We start from the raw sequence: 22,342 nt of genomic DNA, 5'->3' as shown, positions 1-22,342 counted from the left end.
CTGAAATTCAGCATTTACAGTTTCAAGTAACTATAACCCGTACACCCACCATGCGCAGGTTTGTTATAAATTAGGTAATTTAGTTTCATTAGTGACGTTATCAATGATGTCATACAATAATGAATGTGGTAATATGTGAGGTCATAAGCATTGTGTGGCGCGGGCGCAAATAATATTTACTTGAAATAATTATAACTGCAGCATTTCCCTGTTTTTTTTTATTTTATTTTTTTATTTTTTTTATTTAAAATGTTACAATTAAACTGATAATTTCTGATGGATAAACCTACCTGTGGATTCCTCACCTAAAGAATTCTCCCCTCGCGCCAGCCTCGACGGAAATTTCTTCTAGCTCTGCACGTTGACGATGACGTCACAATCGCCCAACTCCATGCGACGCCGTATGACGTCATCCAGGCAATAAGAAGCCCTCGTCGACGTGCAGACGTCAGTTCCCTTTTTTCTGTGCCTGAGTAACGGTTAATTCTTCGAGGCTCACAGAGAGCTACTGTTTCCAACGACGGTTACGATGTCGCAGCCAAGAAAATCTGGCTTTAAACCATGTAACCAGTGCGGGGGTCGGATGTCAGTTACCGACCCCCATGAGAATTGCCTCTGGTGCCTTAGTTCCGACCATGAGGTTGAGTCATGCGGCTCTTGTCCGCGAATGAACCCTAAGGCACTTAAAGAGAGGGAGGCGAAATTGTTCTTGGCTAGATCCAAGAAAAAGAAGGAGAGGTGTCATCGGAGGGAGGCTTCTTCGAGATCCTCGAGGTCTCATCACCATCATAGTGACTCTCGGTCCCGTTACGGATCTCGGCGCCGATCGTGCAAGGGACGGTCTAGGTCAGGATCGACTTCTCCGTCAGCTCGGCGCCGTCCGACGTGGGAGATTAGCCCGACCGTCACCCCTCCGCCTCCTACGACCCCCGACGTCACCCGGGTCGGTTTTTGAGGTCGAGCCTCCCCAGAGGCCAGAAGGTTCTCCTGGCCAGGAGTTACCTGGACCTTCCTCGGCATCTATGCCGGTGCAGCAGCAGCAATACCCGGCTTTCCCGACTCTGGGAACGGATCCTGCAGCGTTTTTAAACGCAGTGTTTAAAATTTTTTCTTCCATGACGCCGGGTGGAAGTCAAGCAGGTCCGTCTGGCCCTCTGGCCTACAATTTGGGCGTTCCAGCCTCTTATAAATCGACACCTTTCACCCCATTTTTTATCTGCTGCACTTGAAGCGGCGCCGATGCCCATGATGTCGCCCAGGCCGACTACACCTGCTACGGCGCCGTTGGATTTGCCTTGGATCCGATCGACGGTTAAGAATCCTGTGGAGCCGGAGCTTCCGGCATCGGACGGATCCGAGGTTCGGCGCCGACTAAGATCTTCGGCGTCGGCCGACGCCTTAACGACGCCAGGTCTGGAGTCAAGGCTTAGATCAAGACGTCTGGCTCTACGACTTTTGGAGGAGGAAGAGTATGCGAGACAACACCTGGAGGAAGGTGACGTTTTGGAGCCCTCTGGTGACTTCCAGGGACTGGATGCAGCCAGTGGCTTGGACACTACCCCGGAATGGGATCTAGCTTCCCCTGGAGAGATAACTGAGGAAGCTGCTTCATTCCACGCAGTCATTCGGAAGGCTGCAGACTTTTTGGACCTTCCCCTTCCTACTGCGGAAGTCAAAAGAAATTTATTAACAGAGGTTCTGCACCCGGCTTCTGCTGAGCCTCTTTTGCCCTTCAATGAGGCACTGCTGGACCCCATTAAGGACATCTGGATGAAACCTGTGTCCACCGCTGCGGTCAACAGAGCGGTGGCTCGTCGCTATAGGACGGCGCCTGGTGATCCGGTGTTTATCTCCAGACAGCCAACTCCGGAGAGTCTAGCGGTGCAAGCCTCTTGTTCGTCCAGATCCTCTCCTGGATCGTTTCCTGGGACACCTGCGGACAGGGAGTCAAAGAAGCTGGACCATACTGCAAAAAATACCTTTTCATCTTGCAGTATGGCCTTAAAATCTTCCAATGCAACTTGCATACTGGGGCGTTACATCCATGCCCTTATGGAAGAGGCGAAGGGCCACCCTAATTTGTCCCAGGAGATGTTGCAGCTGTTGGCGGATGCTCAGGCGGCAGCGACTCAGGTGATCCAGTCGGGATTGGACACTTCAGACTCGATAGCTAGAGCTATGGGCACGACCATAGTTTCTAGACGGCAGTCTTGGCTACGGTCATCTGGCTTCTCATCGGACGTGCAGGGAACACTTCTTGATCTTCCCTTTGATGGAGAGAGGCTCTTCGGCACAAAGGCTGACTCTGCCCTGGAGCGTTTTAAGGAGAGCAGAGCTACTGCAAGATCTTTAGGACTCCAGTCTTCAGCCTCATCCTCCTTTAGGGGTTTTCTGAGATTTAAAGGATTTGGACATGGTTCTTCCTTTCGTGGAAGATTACAAGGACCACAACAATCTGCTTCTACCCTGCCATACAGATCCTTCAGGGGCAGAGTCCGTACGAGAGGAGCCACCTTGCAGCAATCTGCGTCTTCCTCTTCCTCGGGAGGGGTGCAGCAAGGAAAGCAGCCGTAGTCCTCCTTCACTCCCTGTCCACTTGTCTCCGGTAGGGGGAGACTTGCCCATTTTCTTCCGATGTGGGAGGTTATAACTTCGGACTCCTGGGTCATTGACATTGTGAAGAAGGGGTACGCTCTTCCCTTTCGGGAATTCCCTCCTACCTTCCCTCCCCGCCCATCCTTCTGTTCGGAAGACCATCTTCTCCTATTACAGCAGGAAGTATTATCCCTATTGACAAAAGGTGCAATAGAGTTGGTTCCCGAGCAAGAGAGGGGTCAGGTTTGTTATTCAAGATACTTCCTGATCCCCAAAAAGGATGGTCGGTTGAGACCGATTTTGGACTTGAGGATTTTGAATTGGTTCCTCAAGCAGGAAAAATTAAAAATGCTGACCCTCTCACAGGTTCTTTTGGCGTTGAACGAAGGAGACTGGATGGTGTCGGATTTGCAGGACGCGTATTTTCATATTCTGATCCTCAAATCGCACAGGAGGTATCTCCGGTTTGTGGTGGGATCGCAGCATTATCAGTTTGCGGTCCTCCCTTTTGGTCTTACTTCAGCACCTCGAGTCTTCACAAAGGTGATGGCGGTGGTAGCGGCAGAGCTCAGAAGAAGGGGGATAGCTGTGTTTCCCTATCTGGACGATTGGTTGATCAAAGCCAAAACTCCAGAGCTCGTGCAATGCCATCTCCAGTCGACGACTCAATTGTTGTACGACCTGGGTTTTTCAGTCCATGTACCCAAATCTCACCTGGAGCCCTCTTGACGCCTCCTGTTCATAGGGGCAGTATTGGACATGACATTGAATCGGGCCTTCCCTCCACCCCAGCGGGTCCAGGACATTCAGGCGTTGATTCCAATGTTTCAAAATGGAGCGGTAGTTCCAGTCCTCAAGGTCCTTCGTCTGCTCGGTCTGTTTGCTTCTTGCATACTGTTGGTCACTCATGCACGCTGGCACATGAGGGCTCTTTAGTGGTGCGTCCACAGGCAGTGGTTTCAGCACAAAGGGGATCTCAAGGACTCGATAAAGATCTCCAGAGACACTGCAGTGGATCTTCAATGGTGGGCAGCGGTCGACAACTTGTCTCAAGGAAGGCCGTTCTCGCTACCACCACCAGTGGCCACAGTGGTAACGGATGCTTCCACTCTAGGGTGGGTAGCTCATCTGGGGGACCTGGAGATCAAGGGCCTTTGGTCTCCAGGGGAACAGAGGTTACACATCAATCTGTTAGAGTTGCGGGCAGTACGTCTGGCTCTCAAGGCCCCCCTCCCTTCCATTCGCGGTCAGTCAATCCAAGTTCTAACGGACAACACGACCGCAATGTGGTATATAAACAAACAGGGAGGAGTGGGGTCGTATCTTCTCTGCAGAGAAGCTCTTCGTCTCTGGTCCTGGCTTCAGGAGCACAAGATCTGCTTAGTTGCACATCATTTGGCCGGAGTCCTGAACGTGCGTGCGGACATTCTCAGTCGACGCAGCTCAGTCGACCACGAGTGGCGTCTTCATCCAGATCTAGTTCTGTATATCTTTCGGATGTGGGGATATCCACAAATAGATCTGTTTGCAACTCAAGAGAATGCGCAGTGTCCGCTGTTTTGCAGCCTCCGGTATCCGGTGCAAGGAGCTTTGGGGGACGCGTTTCACATGTCCTGGAAGGGTCCGTTGCTTTACGCGTTTCCCCCCCCCATACCCTTGATTCCTCGAGTTCTCAGGAAGATCCGCCAAGACCGAGCTCAAGTCATCCTAATTGCTCTGGATTGGCCGAGAAGGGTGTGGTATTCGGACCTACTCCAACTCTCTCAGTGCCCTCCGCTCCGTCTCCCTTGCAGGGTGGACCTCCTCTCGCAGTCGCAGGGGCAGATTCTACACCCCCACCTTCAGAGCCTGCATCTTCATGCCTGGAGATTGAACGGGGCAATCTGAGTTCCTTTTCTCTCCCTCCAGATGTGGTGGAAGTTCTTATCGGCCAGACGACACTCCACCAAGTCAATCTATGCTAATCGTTGGGCTAAATTTGCATGCTGGTGTGGAGAGAACAGTTTAGATCCTTTAAAAGCTGGTTTATCTGACATTTTCTCATTTGCACTCCATCTGGCACAGAAAGGTTGTGCGATTGCCACTGTCAAAGGTTATTTGTCTGCTCTATCTGCATTTCTGTGCCTTCCTGATCAACCATCCTTCTTTAAATCACCAATTGTTTTAAAGTTCCTAAAGGGGCTCACTAATAAGTTTCCACCTACACCATTCGTTATGCCTCAGTGGGACCTTAACTTAGTCTTAACGTTTCTTGTGGTGTCTCCGTATGAGCCAATGCACTCTTGCTCTTTACGGTTCCTAGTATTCAAAACTGTTTTCCTGGTGGCCATAACATCTGCCAGAAGGGTTAGCGAGCTTCAGGCTCTCACTGTAGAACCCCCATACCTTTCTTTAAGGACAAAGAGGTGTTGAGGACCAAGGCGGCTTTCCTACCGAAGGTTGTTGCACCCTTTCACCTGGGGCAGTCAATTACTCTCTTCCTTTTACCCTCCACCTCACCCATCCAAGGAGAAAGAGAAGCTCCACCGGCTGGATCCACGAAGAGCACTGAGGTTTTACGTCGCCAGGACGAGAGAGTTCAGACAGGATGAACAGCTCTTCGTTGGATACGTGGGGAAGAGGAAAGGTAGAGCGGTCCACAAGAGAACGCTATCCAGGTGGGTCATTCTATGTATTAAGATCTGCTATTCTTTGGCGAAGAGAGATCCACCTGTGGGGCTTCGTGCCCATTCCACCAGGGCCAAAGCAGCTTCATCGGCTTTGGCTAGAGGTGTTCCTGTGTCTGACATCTGCAGGGCAGCGACCTGGGCGTCCCTCCATACTTTTGCCAAGCATTACTGTTTGGATTCTGAGGTTAGGGGGGATGGCCATTTTGCTCGCTCTGTGCTGCAAGATTTCTTGGTTTGACCATTCGGGCACCCACCACCGGAGGTTATACTGCTTGGGGACTCTATTCTTTAGGTGAGGCATCCACAGGTAGCTGTATCCATCAGAAGAATAACTGAATATACATTTCCTTTGCAAATTAAGGTAGTTCAAGAGGACATTTTGGACTTGGTTTATATATATACATATATATATATTTCTCTCTCGTATTGAGCATTCATTACTGTTATTTATAATATGTTTTATAATAAACGTTCTATTTTTATTCATTCTGGTAGAATATGTACTCTTTATGTTTAACCTGTTCGCCTCTATGGCACGTAAAAAATTATGATAACTGACGTCTGCACGTCGACGAGGGCTTCTTATTGCCTGGATGACGTCATACGGCGTCGCGTGGAGTTGGGCGATTGTGACGTCATCGTCGACGTGCAGAGCTAGAAGAAATGTCCGTCGAGGCTGGCGCAAGGGGAGAATTCTTTAGGTGAGGAATCCACAGGTAGTTACTGTATCCACCAGAAAAAGCGTTACCGAAGGTAAGTAACTTATTCTTCACTTAACTAGAATGTAATTTGAACCTTTTTAATGAATTTCTTGGGCTTTTATTTTTTAATGCAAAGTAAGGTAATCTTACCATACAAAACTATACCGGCACCCCACCCACCCCCTCTCCAAAAAGATATGGCGACATGGATTTGGGAATTTTGCAGCAAAAAAACGAAAATTTTGTGCCACACTCTTTTTTTTTTTTCAGGATTTTATCCTTTGGCAACCATGAGTTATTTGTACTTATGAGTTGGGATTTAGTTTTAAACTAATGCTTTCTTATTTAAATACATGCCAGGAGTTCATTAATGACACCTTCAGTCAGCACTGGCTTTTGAGGCAAAACCTCTATGTGTATTGAAATTGTACACTGTCTTCAATCACATGGTGGTGACTCCTTTGACCTCCTGGTTAGCGTCTGCTTGCTCTCCTCTGCGCAGCTCCACCTGTTGCTGCTGCTGCCTCTACTGTGTTGGAACTGAGAGACTGCCTGACTCTCAGTTCGAGTCCCACTTCCACCTGCAGACTCCCGCCTGCACCTCATCCCTGGTGGCCTAGTGGCCATCTGTGTGTAAGTATCATGCTCTCTTTTTACTTTTTCTTATTTTTCTGTCATCTTTATTTTTGCTTTTCTTTCTTCCTTTTCTCTCTCGTTTCAGCCTTTCACTCTCCCTGTGCTGCCCTTGCGCCCCCTCCCCCTCTCTGTAAAGCGCTTCCCCCTCTCTCGACTCCCACCTGACTAGACCCCCCCCCTTTCTCAATGGTGGCCGCGCCAAAGGTAAGTCCATTTGCACCTAGCGCCACGAACCCTGGACCTCCGTCCTTCCATCGCTACAATGTGGAGACCCTCCATGCGCTGAACACAGAACGCTCCGCTGCCTGCCATTTTGCATTACCCAGACACACCCATAAACTGTTCTCCTGTCTGTCCTGCCACCACACCCTACACCATTCCCATTCTCGAACATTCCCAGCGACTACAAACTGCTCCGCAAAGACTGGCCTTCTCTCCCAGGTGGCGGCCTGGCCATCGTACACAAATCAAACCTACGCCTGACAACCAATGTAGACAAACACTCCCCACTCATGGAGCACCTCCATTTCCACACACAACCCCAAAGTCTGCTTTTGCGGCACCCTCATGTACTGGCCCCCGCTCAGCCTTCAAGTCCATCATCTACATCATTTCTCCTCACGCTTTCGCCTCCTCAAGCTACTTCCTCCTCGGCGACCTCAACTACCACATTGGCAACAACACCAAAACCCGCTTTTTCTACTGGATAACCTTGTCACAATAGAACTAAAGCAACTGGTCACCTCGCCAACACACATCTCTGGATACCCTTTCGACACCATCTTTTCCACCAGCAACAACATCACTGTTGAAAATACCTCCACGCTTCACTGGACTGACCATCACTGCATTCATTTCACCATCACCTCACCAACCATCCACCTTCTCAGACTGTGAGCCACAAGCAGAAAATGGAACCAGATCACCAACACCCTCAGCAAGTCTCCCTCACCGCAGACACTAACATCTTTGCGTGGAACTTCCACCAGTAGATCTCCCAACGCGCCAACGCCCTATCACCTCAGTAAGATCTCAGCCAAACACCACCTCAACACAGCCATTTGGTTCTTCCCACACTCCAGTACTCCAGACTCATCTGCAGACAGCTAGAGAAAAGATCGAGAAGAAGCAAGCCCCTGGAAGACTTTGAGGCCTTCAAACTGCCACCAAATCCCACCATCACCACACCAGGAAAGCCGTCCTGCAGGACCGTATCAGCACTACCGCTCACAACCCCAAAGAGTTCTTTGCCGAGGTCAAACAGTTTGCCTAACCCCAAATTGAAACAGCAAGCATCCGACAGATTAGCCAATTTCTACTGAAAAATCAAAGACCTATACGACTGTTTTGGACCCCCCTCCCACCCCCAGACCCTCTGAGCCCTCCAACATCCCACAGCTCCAACCCCTGCTTCCATTCCCCCCGCCCCCCGGAACCATCATAGATCCTGCACCCCTGGATCACCCTCACCATGGACAAGACCCGCTTCATCATGAGCAGATCCACTTCGGACCCCTGTCCTCACCACATTTTCAACAAAGCCAGCACCATTATCGCACCCTCAGTTGTTCCATAGATACAGCTACCTTCCCCAAGGACTCATCGCACTCTCAGTTGTTCAATAGATACAGCTACCGTCCCTGAGTACTGGCATTACGCTGCGATACGCCCACTACTGAAGAAACCCACGGCCCGACCCACTGGACCTCAAGAACTACCGCCCCATTTCCCTGCTGCCTTTCCCAGCCAGGGTCATCGAAAAGGCCATCAACACACAACTCCGTAAGCACATCGAGGACAGCAGCATTCTGGACATCTCCCAATCAGGCTTCAGGACCAACCACGGCTCCTTGACAGCAGCCCTCGTTCTACTGGACCTATCGATCGCCTTTGACATGGTTTCGCACCTCATCCTCTGCTTCAGACTCCACTCAGCTGGAAGAGCACAGTCAGACTCCTGCCTTACCTGTCAGAATCTGTGGAGATCATCTACAGCCACAGGGCTTCTCTCTGACACACTCTTCACATTTACATGGCCCTGCTTGCATCCATCTTCAGAAACCATGGGCTGAACATAGTCTCCTACCCCAATGACACCCAGCTGATCATCTCACTGACCGAAAAGCCCACAACGGGATGGAAGATGTTGCTGTCTCGGTGAAGGACAGGTGCCTCAAGCTCAGCTCTGACAAGACAGAGATCCTAGTCCTGGGACCCTCCACATCCTAGACGACTACTGGTGGCCATTCACCCTCTGCAGCCAAATACCCCCTCACCCCCCAAACCTCCAACCAAACATGCACGCAACATCTGCTTCATCCTGGACTCTTTGCTTACCAGGACCTCCCTGGTCAACCCATTCGCGTCCTCCTGTTTTCACACACACTGACTTCTCCAGAAGATCTACAAATGGATCCTAAAAGACTGTCGCAGAACCATAACTCATGCCCTGGTTACTAGCAAACTCGACTATGGCAACACCCTCTACGCTGGCACCATCCAGAAGAACCGAAAGAAACTACAGCACATCCAAAAAGCCTCACCAGACTCATCCTGAACATTCCCCACCGTAAACACATCTCCAATCACCTAAGAGGCCTCCACTGGCTTCCTATCAAGAAAATAATTTACTTCTCGTCTACGCATACAAAGCTCTCCATGACCTAGGACCCATCTACCTCAACCACTGCATCACCTTCTACTCCCCCACCAGACCGCTCCGCTCATCAAGCACTAGCCACTGTACCCTGCATACTGAAGACCTCAGCTGGAGGAAGATCCTTCGCCTACCTCGCAGCAAAGGGCTGGACCACCCTGCAACCCAGGCAGTCACCATTATTACCTCAATTCAGAAAAGACCTTAAAACCTGGCTCTACTGGTGAGTAGTTGCTCTCTATAAAGCTTGATTTCATTTGATGAGGGCTTAGGTGGTTGTGAGAAAAGGACTTTGCAATCTCCTGTTGAGGGTCGTATGACATTAAAACGCAAGCCTTTATCATGCATGACATTACCACGAATATGCCTTTACCACTTATGCCTTTACAATGCAAGGTAAGTATATTTGAGGTAAGTTAAATGTATGTGTAATTTTAATTTTTTTTTCAATTTTTTTTGCGTCTGACACCCTCCAAGCCCCCCATCACTTAAAAAAAAAAAAATTATACATTTACATTTGTCTTTATTTGGGGTCAACCCTCAAACCCTCCCTTTATTTTCTCTTACCACCCTTTACTCCTGTCCACCTCTAAACCTTTAATACATTTGTACCACCCTATATCCAAAAAATACTCTCACCTCCCAATACTATTAGACACCCGTAAATAATACATATATGGTGAAGGCATGTGTGCTGAAGTTATGCGTGGTAAAGGCTTTGCTCTGTAGAGGCATTGCGTGGTAAAAAAGACTGCTGTAAATGCTGTCTCCCCTGCTGAGTTCAGACCAGATGATAAATTGAACAGTGGAGACAAAAAGGGCTGCTACAGATTTAAAAAGAAAACCTATTAGAGATGCTTTCAAAATGTTAACACGTTTCAAAAAGTAGGGTCTAGCAGTGATTTTAAAGCTGGTAGCCAGGGCCTCTGGAATTATGTGATTGTGCATCCTCGTTTCATGGATAATTATAGATTTGCCACTTTTGCCACATAATCCATCATCTGCTGCATAAACTGCAGATTTTAACCAAAATAATTTTCTAGCTCGAACGCTTCAAAAGTTAATAAAATGCATCAACACATGTTGCAGCACAGAGGAAGGCTCTTTGCAAAGCTTGACTTGTCGCCTATCTGTTGCTTAACGGTATATTGGAGTGTTTATTAGTACTAATGAGGTGTAAACAATGCCCAAAGTGAGTTAACAAGTGTAACAAGCATTTGCCGTGCATTAGGTCTCACATTTTCTTGAGTTAGAGCTATTGGCATTGTAAATTCATAACTGGAGTTTTCTTGCCACATTAATTGGTCAACCCTGCCTTACAGTTTCGTCTTTTCCTGTCATATAATTCCAGTGGCCCAGCATTTAACAAAGCACTTCTGTTTACCTTCTTCCTCTATCTTAAAACATATACAATTAACAAATAAACCTTTACCAGAAATAAACTTTTGGCATTCGAGTCTAATGCTCAAAACACCATAACAAAAATATAATTTGGGACGGATTAGAGGGTGAAAGAAAAGAGGGAGTCAGGAGTAAAGATGGATAGGACAAGTGGCACAGTGATGGTTTCATGGGCCCTGGAGAAAGAAAGGAAAATGGCTGACTGTAGTTTCGGTAGGAATATACAGCAGTATTTAGAGTTGGGTGAGGTCCATAGGTCTCTGGGCCGGGTGCCACTACACCAGTTGCTCCATTGATAACCAGGCGTCAAGAGAAAGCAGATGGGGCAGAAAAAGAGAAGTGACAGGTATACTGCAGACAAAAGGAAGAAGTGGTTGTTAAGAAATGAAAGAATGGAAAGAAACAACAAGAGAATTAAAACACAACTAAGAGAAGAAATAGAGCAAATGTGTGAAACAAAAGGAAAGGAAGCTAGCCAATGAAAAATGAAGAGGAAAAATAATAAAGTGTGAAAAGAAAGAGAAAAATGAACATTAGAGAAACAAAGATGGTGAGATAAACAAGCAGCGAAAGAACTAGGGCCCTTATGAATTGACACATTTCCCACAGACCCAAAATGGGAAGACCACTTTGACACTTTGGGTTCCGACAAGTGACTTTTGGCTTCCACATCAGGGATGTGGAATTCCTATCGCCCGACGCCCAGGACATCTTGTTTGGGGTCAAGGGCAACAAGTTTTTATGTTTACTTTGTCCTTGGGACAAGTAGGCCCAACCCTCTGCAGCACAATCCCTTTGGCTGCCTGTTTACAGAGAGTGGAACTCTCTGCAGTTGAGGTAATGTGTTTTCAAAAGATAATGCTGTTCGAACTTGTATTTATGGTTCATTATTTGAAATCCTTCATTATTAGGGTGAGTGCTGTAAATAAATGTTTTAAGGTCACACTTCACTACTGATGTTGTTTCCAGTACAAAAAAAAAAACGTGTATACAGGTTTGAAAAGTTTAGGCTATGAGGCTAAGTATAATGCTCCCAGAATGCTCTCTGATTAGATGCAAATGAAGTGTCATTTAGTAAAATGTGTTGGTGCATGCTAGTATTTCCCAAAAATATTTCTAATGGAAAATCAGTGTAACCATTTTCAACACGATTATGGCAAGCATGAAAATAAACAAACACTGACAAAGCCAACTGATCTGACATATTTTTATAAGTCTTTTAGTTTCATCAATGCATGTCTTGTTTTGACATGGCTTTTGTAACACTTTATTGTTGTGGGAGCTATCAGGCCCTCAACACTGTAACAAACACTGGCAAAAAAAAAAACCAAAACGTTTTTGAACTCTAAAAGCACACGTTGCCACCAGTGGCATAACAAAGGGCCGCAGCCGCCCTCCTGGGGGCCCCTTCAGCACAGCACCTGGCCTGAGTGAGTCTGGAGAGGGGGCTCCTCCATGTTCTTTGCAAAGGGGCACCCTCCAGTTTCGTTACGTCAATGATTGCCACTGTAGTTCCTGACACTGAACAAAACTACTTTGTGTGCCAATATGCTCCTTGTGGAAGAGCAGAATGCGATCGCTCACAGTAAAGCCAGCCGAAAGAGAGAGAAATAGAAGTTTAATAAAAACAAAATGTTTTGTTAACACCAGACCTAATTAGGAACCAAGACCCACATGTAGGTAGCTTTTTGCACATTGCGATGCACAAACCCAGTTTTGCCATTCGGTAACCTGGTTACCGAATCGCAAAACGGGTTTGCAACTCGCAATTAGGAAGGGGTGTTCCCTTCCTAATTGCGACTCGCAGTGCAATGTAGGATTGTTTTGTGACCGCGAACGCGGGCGCAAACCAGTCGCAGTTTTCACCCATTGTGAATGTCACTGTAAACATTTTTTCAGAGCAGTCAGTGGTCCTGCGGAACACTGCCTGCTCTGAAAAAATGAAACGAAAACGTTTCATTTTTCGTTTTTGTAATGCATCTCATTTTCCTTTAAGGAAAACGGACTGCATTACAAAAAAAAAAAAAAAACAGCTTTATTAAAAAGCAGTCACAGACATGGTGGTCTGCTGTCTCCAGCAGGCCACCATCCCTGTGAGGGCCGCCATTCGCAAGGGGGTCGCAAATTGCGACCCACCTCATGATTATTCATGAGGTGGGCATTTGCGAAGCCCTTGCGAATCACAGATGGTGCCATCCTACATTCGGATTTGCGACTCGTAAATTGCGAGTCTCTCTGACTCGTAATTTGCGGGTCGCAAATCTGAACCTACTGACATGTGGCCCCAAATTCTTAAAGAAAGTCACAAAAGTGCACCCATGGTATATGTCGTACCCCTATAAAATATTTGTGAACTGTATTTTAGCATGGGTAAATACAATGTGTAGATTTGCTCATGTGAAAATCTATTGAGCATTTGCAAGTTCATTTTCCCTCCAGCCACTTTCTTCCCAACCCTGGAAGAAGTTCTGATTCTGCCATTGTCAGGAGTAAATGTCCAACCTTTCTTATTATGGGAAAATATTAGAGAGAAGCTGGTGAAAATCTTTAAAACATGCAGGTTAGTAGGTTTGCAGACTCAAAGGCATTTCAGCCCTGGAACTATTGCTTACTGCTTCCTCCAGCCCCAGTATGCAGATCTGCAGAAAGGTGGAAAAATAAGGAAATTGCTACAGTAGGGATTGAAACTGCAAGTATTCAAGCCCTACTAAGGTAGTAGCCCTGGCATAATCAGAGAGGCTATTATCAGAGCTCTTACATAATGAGATTGCTGCCATATTTGTCGCCACACTACATGGCACCAAAGGGACCAGTAGATCTTTTTACAGGACAAGTAGATTTGAGAAGCAACCTGTCCCCTGGACAAGTAGATATTTTAATAAATTCCACACCCCTGCACATACAGATGGGAAAAAGGGAGATTAATAGTAAAGCATGAATTGACAGATGCAGAAAAACACAAGAGAAAGGAAGAAAGGAAGATCTTAAAAAATAAAAATAAAAAAATAAAAAGTGAAAGGACGCATACCGAGCCAAAGGAAAGAGCAAACAAAAAAGCAAAGAAAGAATGGAGGGAAGAGAAAGAAAAATAGTGAAAGAATGAGCACCTCATGAAGAAAAAAAGAGGAAAGAAATAACCAAGTTTTTGCAAGTTTGGAAGAGGGGAAATTAAAAAAAAAAAAAAAAAAGAGAGAGCAGTAGAAATTAACAGTTGAAAGAAAGAAAAACTGTTAATTTGTGGATTTTAAAAGCTGGAACGAGAAATGTGGGGGAGAAAGGACACATTGAGACTAAACAGAGTAAAGAAAAGAACGGAAAAACATTGGTGAAACAGACACTCCCAAATAAAGATGGCAGCTAAGAATAGATGTAATTGGCTCCCCCACGTCCTGAAACAAAAGCCTGAGTATGGAACAGTAGGAGTTGCATTAGCAGAGTTGTATGTGAACCCCAATACAGCAACATTGGGGCGCTTCAGATCAGGATTCGGGGTATAGACAGAACTGTGTCCCCACCCAGTGCAGGAATAACAGAAAGGCAGCGGGTGAGGAATGAGAAACAGAGCGCTGTGTAATTCCTGGTATTGAAATAATTGGGAACTGCTGGTTATGGTTGCGTTGCACTGACCGAGCTGTATTTGGACTGCAGTACTGGAATAGTAACAGCACGCAAGGTCAGAAGTGCGGTATGTTGCTGGAGCTATGTGTGGAACCTAGTATTGGTGTGCCAAGTGTTAACCTAGAGGTGCCCCGGTGAAGATGCGAGTGGTGCCCAGTATGGGAGTGTCATTGCCTCTGACCTGTAGGAGTCCACAGGGGGGGGGGGTGCGCGGGGGTGTGCGTGCCTTAGTACGGACAAGAAGTGTGCACTAAATGTTAGAATTGATAGATTCTGACGGTGCTGTGTTTGCTCCCATCAACAGTGGTGTTGGATGTTGGACTTGAGGTGTACTGGCTGAGCTGTGTGTGACTTTTTTGGGTCCAGTATTAGCTTGGCAGTGGGACTGAATATTCGAGTTGAGCTGCTGTGATGGAACTGTGTGTCAGGGGGGTCCCAGTATAGGAAAGGAAGTGACCTTGTTGAGGTAGAACTGAGGTGCACTGATGGAGCTGTGCCCGAGGTTCCAGTACTGGAGCGGCAGAGTGTATTGAGGGCAATAACTAAGATGCTCTGGCAGATGTGTGTGGGGGTTCCTGGCACTGGCATGGTTGAGGGCTTGGAGTGTGTGTACTGAGGTGCACTGATGGACCTGCGAGTGGGATCCCAGTATAGAGCAGAAGTGGGAAGTGTCTCTAATGATTACGGAACCCTGGTTGAGCTGGGTGCCTAGGCTATAAGCAATTATCTACCCTTGCTCTCAGCAGACAAGCAGGCACACTTGGTAAAGAAAGTCCAAGCTAAGGAAGGGCGGGAGTCAGGCCAGCTGAGAGAGGGTACAGAGAGCCCACAAAGACCAAATGTGACCAAGATGACAGCCCGATTTATAACCTTATTAACAGCTAAGCTCAGAGGAAGAATGCTCTGCAAATGAAAGGGGAAGCTTCCCTGGACAGGAGCAGAAAACAGATTAAAAAACAAAAAAAGTCCCCTACGGGCTAGATAACCAGGAAAGAGTGTAATTATACAGTAGTTGGTCCCTGCTCCCACACAGAAGCAGGAGGGACAAAAAGGCATGGCTGACCATTAGCAAGCAAGGATTTTTAAATGACACTGAAACTAACAAATGAAATAGCTGGAAGCCCACAGAAAAAGTATATTTAAAAGTATACAGGAAGTTGTATGCTTATGCTCGACCTGAAAATGACACAGTAATGGAGTAATACCATCACAAAATAGCTGGGGTTCTGACTAACTTCACTTTAACCTTTTTGTTTTTTTTTCAGTGAATATCCAGGGGTTCATTTTCAATTTAAAGGGATATTTTATTACCGTGCGTAACTATGCTAACCCCGAGGGTTTTTAGCTGTGTGGTGCTTATGGTTGATCTCTGGGCAGGGCCTGCAGCCAGGCCCCGCACACAACCCTATCCACCGCACAGGGCATTCGGTTGTGCATAGTGTGGGTTAGCCTCTGCTTTTTATTTTTTATTTATATTTAACCGTCTTCCGACCACAGGAGATTGCAGCAACCCCAATTTTTTTTTTCCCATTTAGACCCATGGGAGGTTATCCTGTGAACCCTCTCTCACAACAAAGTCCAGGAGGTAGGGTACCCCAATACCTTATTTATTTAAAATTCAGGACTCTGGGAGAAATTCGTTTATTGAAATAGTGCCTGTGGACCAACCACTGATTAAATCAATTTTTTTTTTAAATGCACTCCATTGGACAAGGGAGCTTTATCTCCTGCTGTGCCTGGAAATGCAGATTCACAAATCCGCACCCCCTCCAAATGGCTGGTCACTGTAGTACAATTCTGATCCAGCCACCATTGCTCAGCATGCTATTCTGAGGACCACATTGTTTGATTCAAACTGCTTAGAGGGGCAGGTTGAACCTACCTTGACACGCCAGGCCAGTGTTTGAGGGTCAAAGGAGCTCTCACTCTGAAAATAAAATTAGTATTCAGGAATGGTTTTCTGATGGACTTTACGAATTCATACCAGGTTTGCTAATATATAAATAAAGAATTTAATGCACTATAGCTGCGATTAGTCAACCCTCTTTGGCCAAGTACCAAGAGGTTTAGACGCACACAGTGAGGTTTAAGCAGCAAACCATTAGATCAGCTCTGTGATTTAAATAGGTTGCTGAAAATAGACCAAAAGTTAAAGTGAAGTTATTGTTTAGTATATTGCACACCAGATGAAGAGATTATGCAATTACAATACCTATGCCAGTAAATAGGAACATATACAAGCAAAATGAAATAAAATAATAACACATACTTATAATAATTACTAGTTCATCCAGTCATAATATTTTTCAAAATAGTAGGATAATGCAATATGTATACTCATCTGTAAGATTTAAAGCATACATAAGTGCATCAGTTTCGTAATTAGTGAGGTCGTCCTCATTTTATTTGGTGTATATTATGGTTTAAGTGCTTGTTCATGGTGCCAACTCCTGATACCCCATCCTTTAGCTGTGCACAGCTGTTTTTTTCCCCAGGTTATTTTTATGGCAATATTATATTCCCATGTTTTTTTTAAAAATTTATTTTGTGAAAAGTCACAGTTTTAAAGAAAATTGTGATTTTCAGTACAAAATAATTGGCTTTTGTTGTTGCTCACAGGGATTCACAAGCTGTTGCCTAAGTGTAGATTCCCCCCCCCCCCAACCCCCTCTGTCAGTAATATTTTTCTTGATCATTTTTTGATTTGGTGTTTGTTTTATGACTGTTTGGTACCGGATGCATTTTTAAAGACCGCTGACAGAACGTGATTGAATTGAATGGGTGGTTGATTTATTGTGCCTATTTTTTGTCACGTCAAATCACCCTAACCATTTGTATATCTAATGTATTCTTGTTGCTTACAGCTGGCGTTCCCCATCGACTGAACCTGTTCTACCTGGCAAATGATGTCATACAGAACTGCAAGCGTAAAAATGCAATTGTTTACCGGGAGTCTTTTGCAGAAGTTCTTCCGGAAGCTGTGACTCTTGTAAAGTAAGACAATCACTGCTGATGCATGCTCAAAAACACACAAATGCAGTGATGTTGTGGTGCTGAACTGTGGATGTAAATGCTTGTTGACTTCATTAACACGGTTTGGAAAGTTGTGCTGTATTGTAAATTATTGTGCAGAACGGACTAAGCCTGCAATGTCGTGCCAATTCAGCAGTTCTGTATGTAACCCTTTTTTAAATATATCACTTGAATGGGTATTGAAGTAACTTCAATGTGCAGAGCTTGTGGCAAGAAGCTTTAAACATAAAAAGAGCAGTAATAGAAAAACAAATCGAATAATTAGAATTAAAATTCAGTATTCTTAATGTGTTCTCTTATAATAAAGGAGTAACAAAGATATTCTATCACAGAATATAAGGATAAATGAACTACATCATTGTAACACATAAAAGCTTTATAGAAATCTGGTTCAGCTGTGAACCAAATCAGCAGATGTTGTTAGCTGGCTTCTTTACAAAGACCGATCTGAACTGCATCCATCATTTTAACTAAAGGTGCAGTCATTTTAAGATCTTCACCACTGAAATCACCATGTAAATCTCAGGGCAACTTAAAGGGTGGCAACTTCATACATTGAGGCCAAGACCATTCTCTGTGGTCATGTAAAAAAAAAAAAAAGACACAAGCATAAAATGTGAATGTCCAAGTCCTGATTCTCTAAATCCATAATGGAACTAATGAAAAGTGGATTTTTATAAAACAATGACTTGGTGCTTTCACCTAGTGGAGCAGATAAAGATTTCCAAGTTTCTTTTTAGGAAAAAACTTCCTTATGTGTATTTTGGAAATTTCTTTTTGTTCACGGCCTCTGTTTCCTTGACGAATGATTAGGCTTTAAACTTTTTTGGTCCACCAGTTCGATATGTGCCTGAGATGTGGAAGTGGAAAAAAAGTGCTGAGTACCTTAAATATAAACTCTGTCCAAAAAGAATATTAAGTATGTCTACCTGAGATTACCTCCCAAACTGTTGCTCTGTCCTCTTCAGCATGGCTCAGTGCGTACCGGCAAACCCATAACTCTGACATCAAATTAAGTGATTGCTGCTTCAAATTAAACTCTTGATTCAGCTTTTTTTTTAAATATCTTTTTATTGGTTTTCAAGTATGGTAAACATCTGTCAACAAACATTGATAACATACAGCAGGTAAGGATTGTTATCACAAGCAATCTGAAGTGCCAAACCAGTGCAGTACATGAGCCAGATGGTGAATGTAGAGGTGCCACCTTGCACATTGACATATCATTCACTTATAGTGGTAGAAGCATCCTTTCCCCATACTTTGGCCTTGCCACAAAGACCACACCTTCTCCAATTTTCTGTGACACCTCTGACTTAAGTAGATTGTCTTTTCCACCAACATACACCAATCCGTGTCTAGTTGCCAATCTTGTAAGGTTGACAGTTCAGGTGCTCCCCATGTCCTTGCTCTTGATTCAGCATTGCCATTAAAATGTGGCAGGACAAGAGATAGCCTGATGCCTTGCACTGTATACAATATAGCCAGGGTACCTAGGCACTGAGAAAGGCTGCTGTTCTGTAGTCAAATGAAAGCAATATTTTTGCATTGATAACTGACAGTAGAGGCATGTAAATTGTTGTAAGGTTGACAGATGACTTATTTCAAAGGTGTAGCTTTGGTTTTTAATTAAGTTAAAATGTTGATTCTTTGATGCACATCCCTTCCATACTTCTGAGTAGTTGTGTTTTCCATGCTTCTCAACTGGGCTTTGTCAATACGCCATCTCTTGATATTACACAGATTATTGCTAAATAGCAAGACTACGTATCTCTTTGTGCTGACTACCAACTTGTTGTAGTATTTTGGTTGTTTAGTGTCACCAAAGCCTTCTGAACGCTAATGACTGTAAAAAATGGTCGTATCAGCATACTGAAGAGCCTGAAAGCGAACTTGCCTAACCTAGGTGATCAGTTTCCTTTCCTTTAATTTCAGACTAATCAACAGTATATGAGATAAATCACTTGTTTGAGTCCTCTGTTTGTCTTGACTGTCCTCAAGATATGGCCCTTGTGTGCCAACTTAACTCAAACCAGGGGTCACAATATACAATGACTGTATGGAACTTGATAACGGGGAAGGAATCACAATCTTGACCGTTTAGACAAATGATTCTCAACCTTTTGTCTTCTGTGGAACCCTACTGAATCATTACTGGAATTCGGGGACCTACCACAGATATTTTTGGAAGGCAGGGATCCCCGGCCTAAGAACTTCTATTATTGGAACCTCAAAACAGTACACAAAAATATAAAAACAAGTACACACCAAACACATTCTCAATTTTTTAAATATTTTGTTTAATTCACAATCCAATATAGAAAAACAGTTTTCCCATTTTTTTAATATTGCCTCTTTATTTATATTCTTTATTAATGTGAATATTTACTTTGTAACATAGTTACAAGGCCTTGTGGACCCATAAGGGCCCTCCAACTACAGGTTAAGAGACACTGATGTAGACTATAAAATTGCTTTTTCCAGTCCATGGAGATCGATAAATTATTTTATGATTACTTTAACGAATCTTCATTGAGAGTGCCATAATACTGTGTGTTGTGTTGCTGTACGCTATGAAATTTTTTTTTTTTTTTTTTTGATAAACATAAAATTAGATTATCTGATTTGGCCAAGTTATTAAATTCATTTAGTCCAAATTTATCTATTACTTAGCTTCGACATCAAGAAAGGCAATCATTCAATAATTTGAAGCTAGAGCGAAATCGTCTTTTTTGTATTATGTACAGGATAATGCCCTGGCAATCTGTGTCTCTAATGCACGGTGACCAGAATTTAAGATTGGCCTTGACAAGATTATTTGAAAGACCATTGGGTCCAGTAGAGCCATCAGGTTTTGATATTTTGACAATGTTACAGATCGTACTTCCTTTACAGTTGTAACTAGAGTTAGAAAATTGGGGATCCCCCAAGTTATATTATGATTTAATGTGGGCAACCCAGTAGTTCCCATTAATCAAATTGTCCCCATCAATCATATGTTGCAAGTTCAAACTATTTATGTATTGGGAGAGCTTATTTAACAGCCATTTGTGCAAATTTCAGTTTCTTCTCACTGTTGCTGTACTGGATAGGCATTCAGTGTTTCCATACATATTGTTTGTAGTTTTTCATAAAGTTTGTGTTAAACCAACTCTTCATATTAAACCCTTTGCCGAGTTTCCCTATCTACCAGTAAAAGTCAATATTTTATTTGTCCCCGGGTAGAACAGTATGCACATGGGACACCGTCCTTTGCGATGAGGTTCTGAAACAAAAAGTGCCATATGTCTGTTTCAATCCATTTCCTAAATTTTTCTGAAACTGTATTGGACCAGAAGATTGTTTTAACTATTGACAGACCATTAGTATTACTTATTTGCTATGAAACTATTATTACTTAGGAAATTGATTTGCTATGCACAGGATGATCACTCTGTGTTCTTGTTCACATCTCAGAAGTAGTGAAATATTTGAAGTGGTCAACTGAATCAAAAGTATAATAGTCCTGTATTTTGGCATTTAGAAAATGTATTTCGTAGGGTTATTGATAGAAAGTATACCATTCAGTAATTGTTAATAGAGCATAAAAAATAAATAGATTAAGAGATTATACCTTTGAGTGTCAGTCGTTGAGAAGGTTAGATTGCACCTGGAATGCCCCAAATGCAATCTGCATATCAGTTAGACTGTGCACCAAGATAGTGAAAATCACCCATTAAAGATGCACATGTTTTTCAGACCACGAACAACAATATTGAGAGAGAAACCTGAACATCCCTTCCGTTTTAAATTATGAGCACAAATATTCTCAAATCCTAATTGAAGAACAGTAATGATAAAATATAGGGAATTAAAAACACAAATGCTGAAGCCAACCATCACTCCTCACACTCTCAACCTCTGCCCCACCGATTTCTTTTATAAGTACTTATACAGTAGACCGAATAACTTAAATGTGATAACTGGTTAGAGGTCCTTGTTTTCTTACTATTATATGTGCTAGAACAGTGGCTCGCAACGGAATCGAGTAAAACACAGTAAATGTTTTGCAGTTGTGCTTAATGAATGTAAACAAAAAATATATATTGTGTACCCTTGAAGACTGAATCATAACTTTTTTTTATGCATAAAGCAGGAAAAGGGTTATTCATGAGTAGTACATTCTTTGTTTTGGGCAATAAAGAGATAAAGGAAGCCATCAGTGCTTTGTATTCCCTGTAATCAATCAATATCTCTCTCTCTCTCTCTTTCTCTCTCTCTCTCTCTCTCTCTCTCTCTCTCTCTCTCTCTCTCTCTCTCTCTCTCTCTCTCTCTCTCTCTCTCTCTCTCACAGAACAAGAATGTGCATAAATGTCATATAGAGTGCATGTATATAGAGAACACACAACTTAGAGCAATTATTTTGTTAATTATTTATTTGAATTGTTGAGGTCTTATGAGGCTAGACCTGTTGCAGGGCAGTTGTAGTTGGTCGAATGACCCCTTACTCAGATTTGTGGTACTTAAAAAAAAAAAAAAAATACGATATCAAAAGCGCTTGAGTAATGGTCGCACCAAATGATGATAGCGCACTCAGAAATAAGTAACTTGGACTCCTGGTCACGAGAGTGACTTCAAAAAATAAGTGGGATAGCTTATCTGGGTTGCACAGGATTCCAGGATCGAGTGCCACGCTCAGTATTCAGGCTGCATCTTCTTTGTTCCATGATGTGAGCGCAGCCCATATTACTTAAGCTGATTCAGTGTGCTGGTTTTGCAGATGCGGTGCCTCCAGTTTGGGGCATTTGGACATGGAAAAGGTAGGTGGAATAATGCATTTGGTCACTACCCATGGGATGAAGGATTTGGGTTATTCCACAAGGCTCACATGTCTGGTTGTTGGTGTGTCAGTTTAGCCGACAGACCATCACTGTTCAAAGGAATTGAGTCCTCCTCTTTAGGGGGTCTTTTTAAGCATGTCATAGTCTGTGAATCAAAGAGTTTTAAAGTCTGTCCTGACAGGTCCAAGTGATACCTGTAAGTTCTACTCATAT

At 44.1% G+C, this 22,342-nt stretch overlaps 1 protein-coding gene across 4 annotated transcripts in view; it reads left to right on the top strand.

Annotated features, from left to right (window-relative positions):
• RPRD2 (regulation of nuclear pre-mRNA domain containing 2) overlaps nucleotides 1–22,342 on the top strand; it is a 162,620-nt gene that overhangs the window by 54,232 nt on the left and 86,046 nt on the right. For all 4 annotated transcript variants that reach the window (XR_011200055.1, XM_069218560.1, XM_069218561.1 and 1 more), the window contains exon 2: nucleotides 17,141–17,270. Coding sequence is in view for 3 of the 4 variants with exons in the window: in XM_069218560.1 (XP_069074661.1) it covers nucleotides 17,141–17,270 (130 nt within the window). In the remaining variant the exon portion in view is untranslated. The remainder of the gene's footprint in view (nucleotides 1–17,140; nucleotides 17,271–22,342) is intronic.

Source organism: Pleurodeles waltl, chromosome 12 (assembly GCF_031143425.1).
Source record: "Pleurodeles waltl isolate 20211129_DDA chromosome 12, aPleWal1.hap1.20221129, whole genome shotgun sequence".
Lineage (NCBI taxonomy): Eukaryota > Metazoa > Chordata > Amphibia > Caudata > Salamandridae > Pleurodeles > Pleurodeles waltl.
The sequence above is the reverse complement of the archived record's forward strand: the minus strand, read 5'-3'. Positions and strand labels throughout refer to the sequence as shown.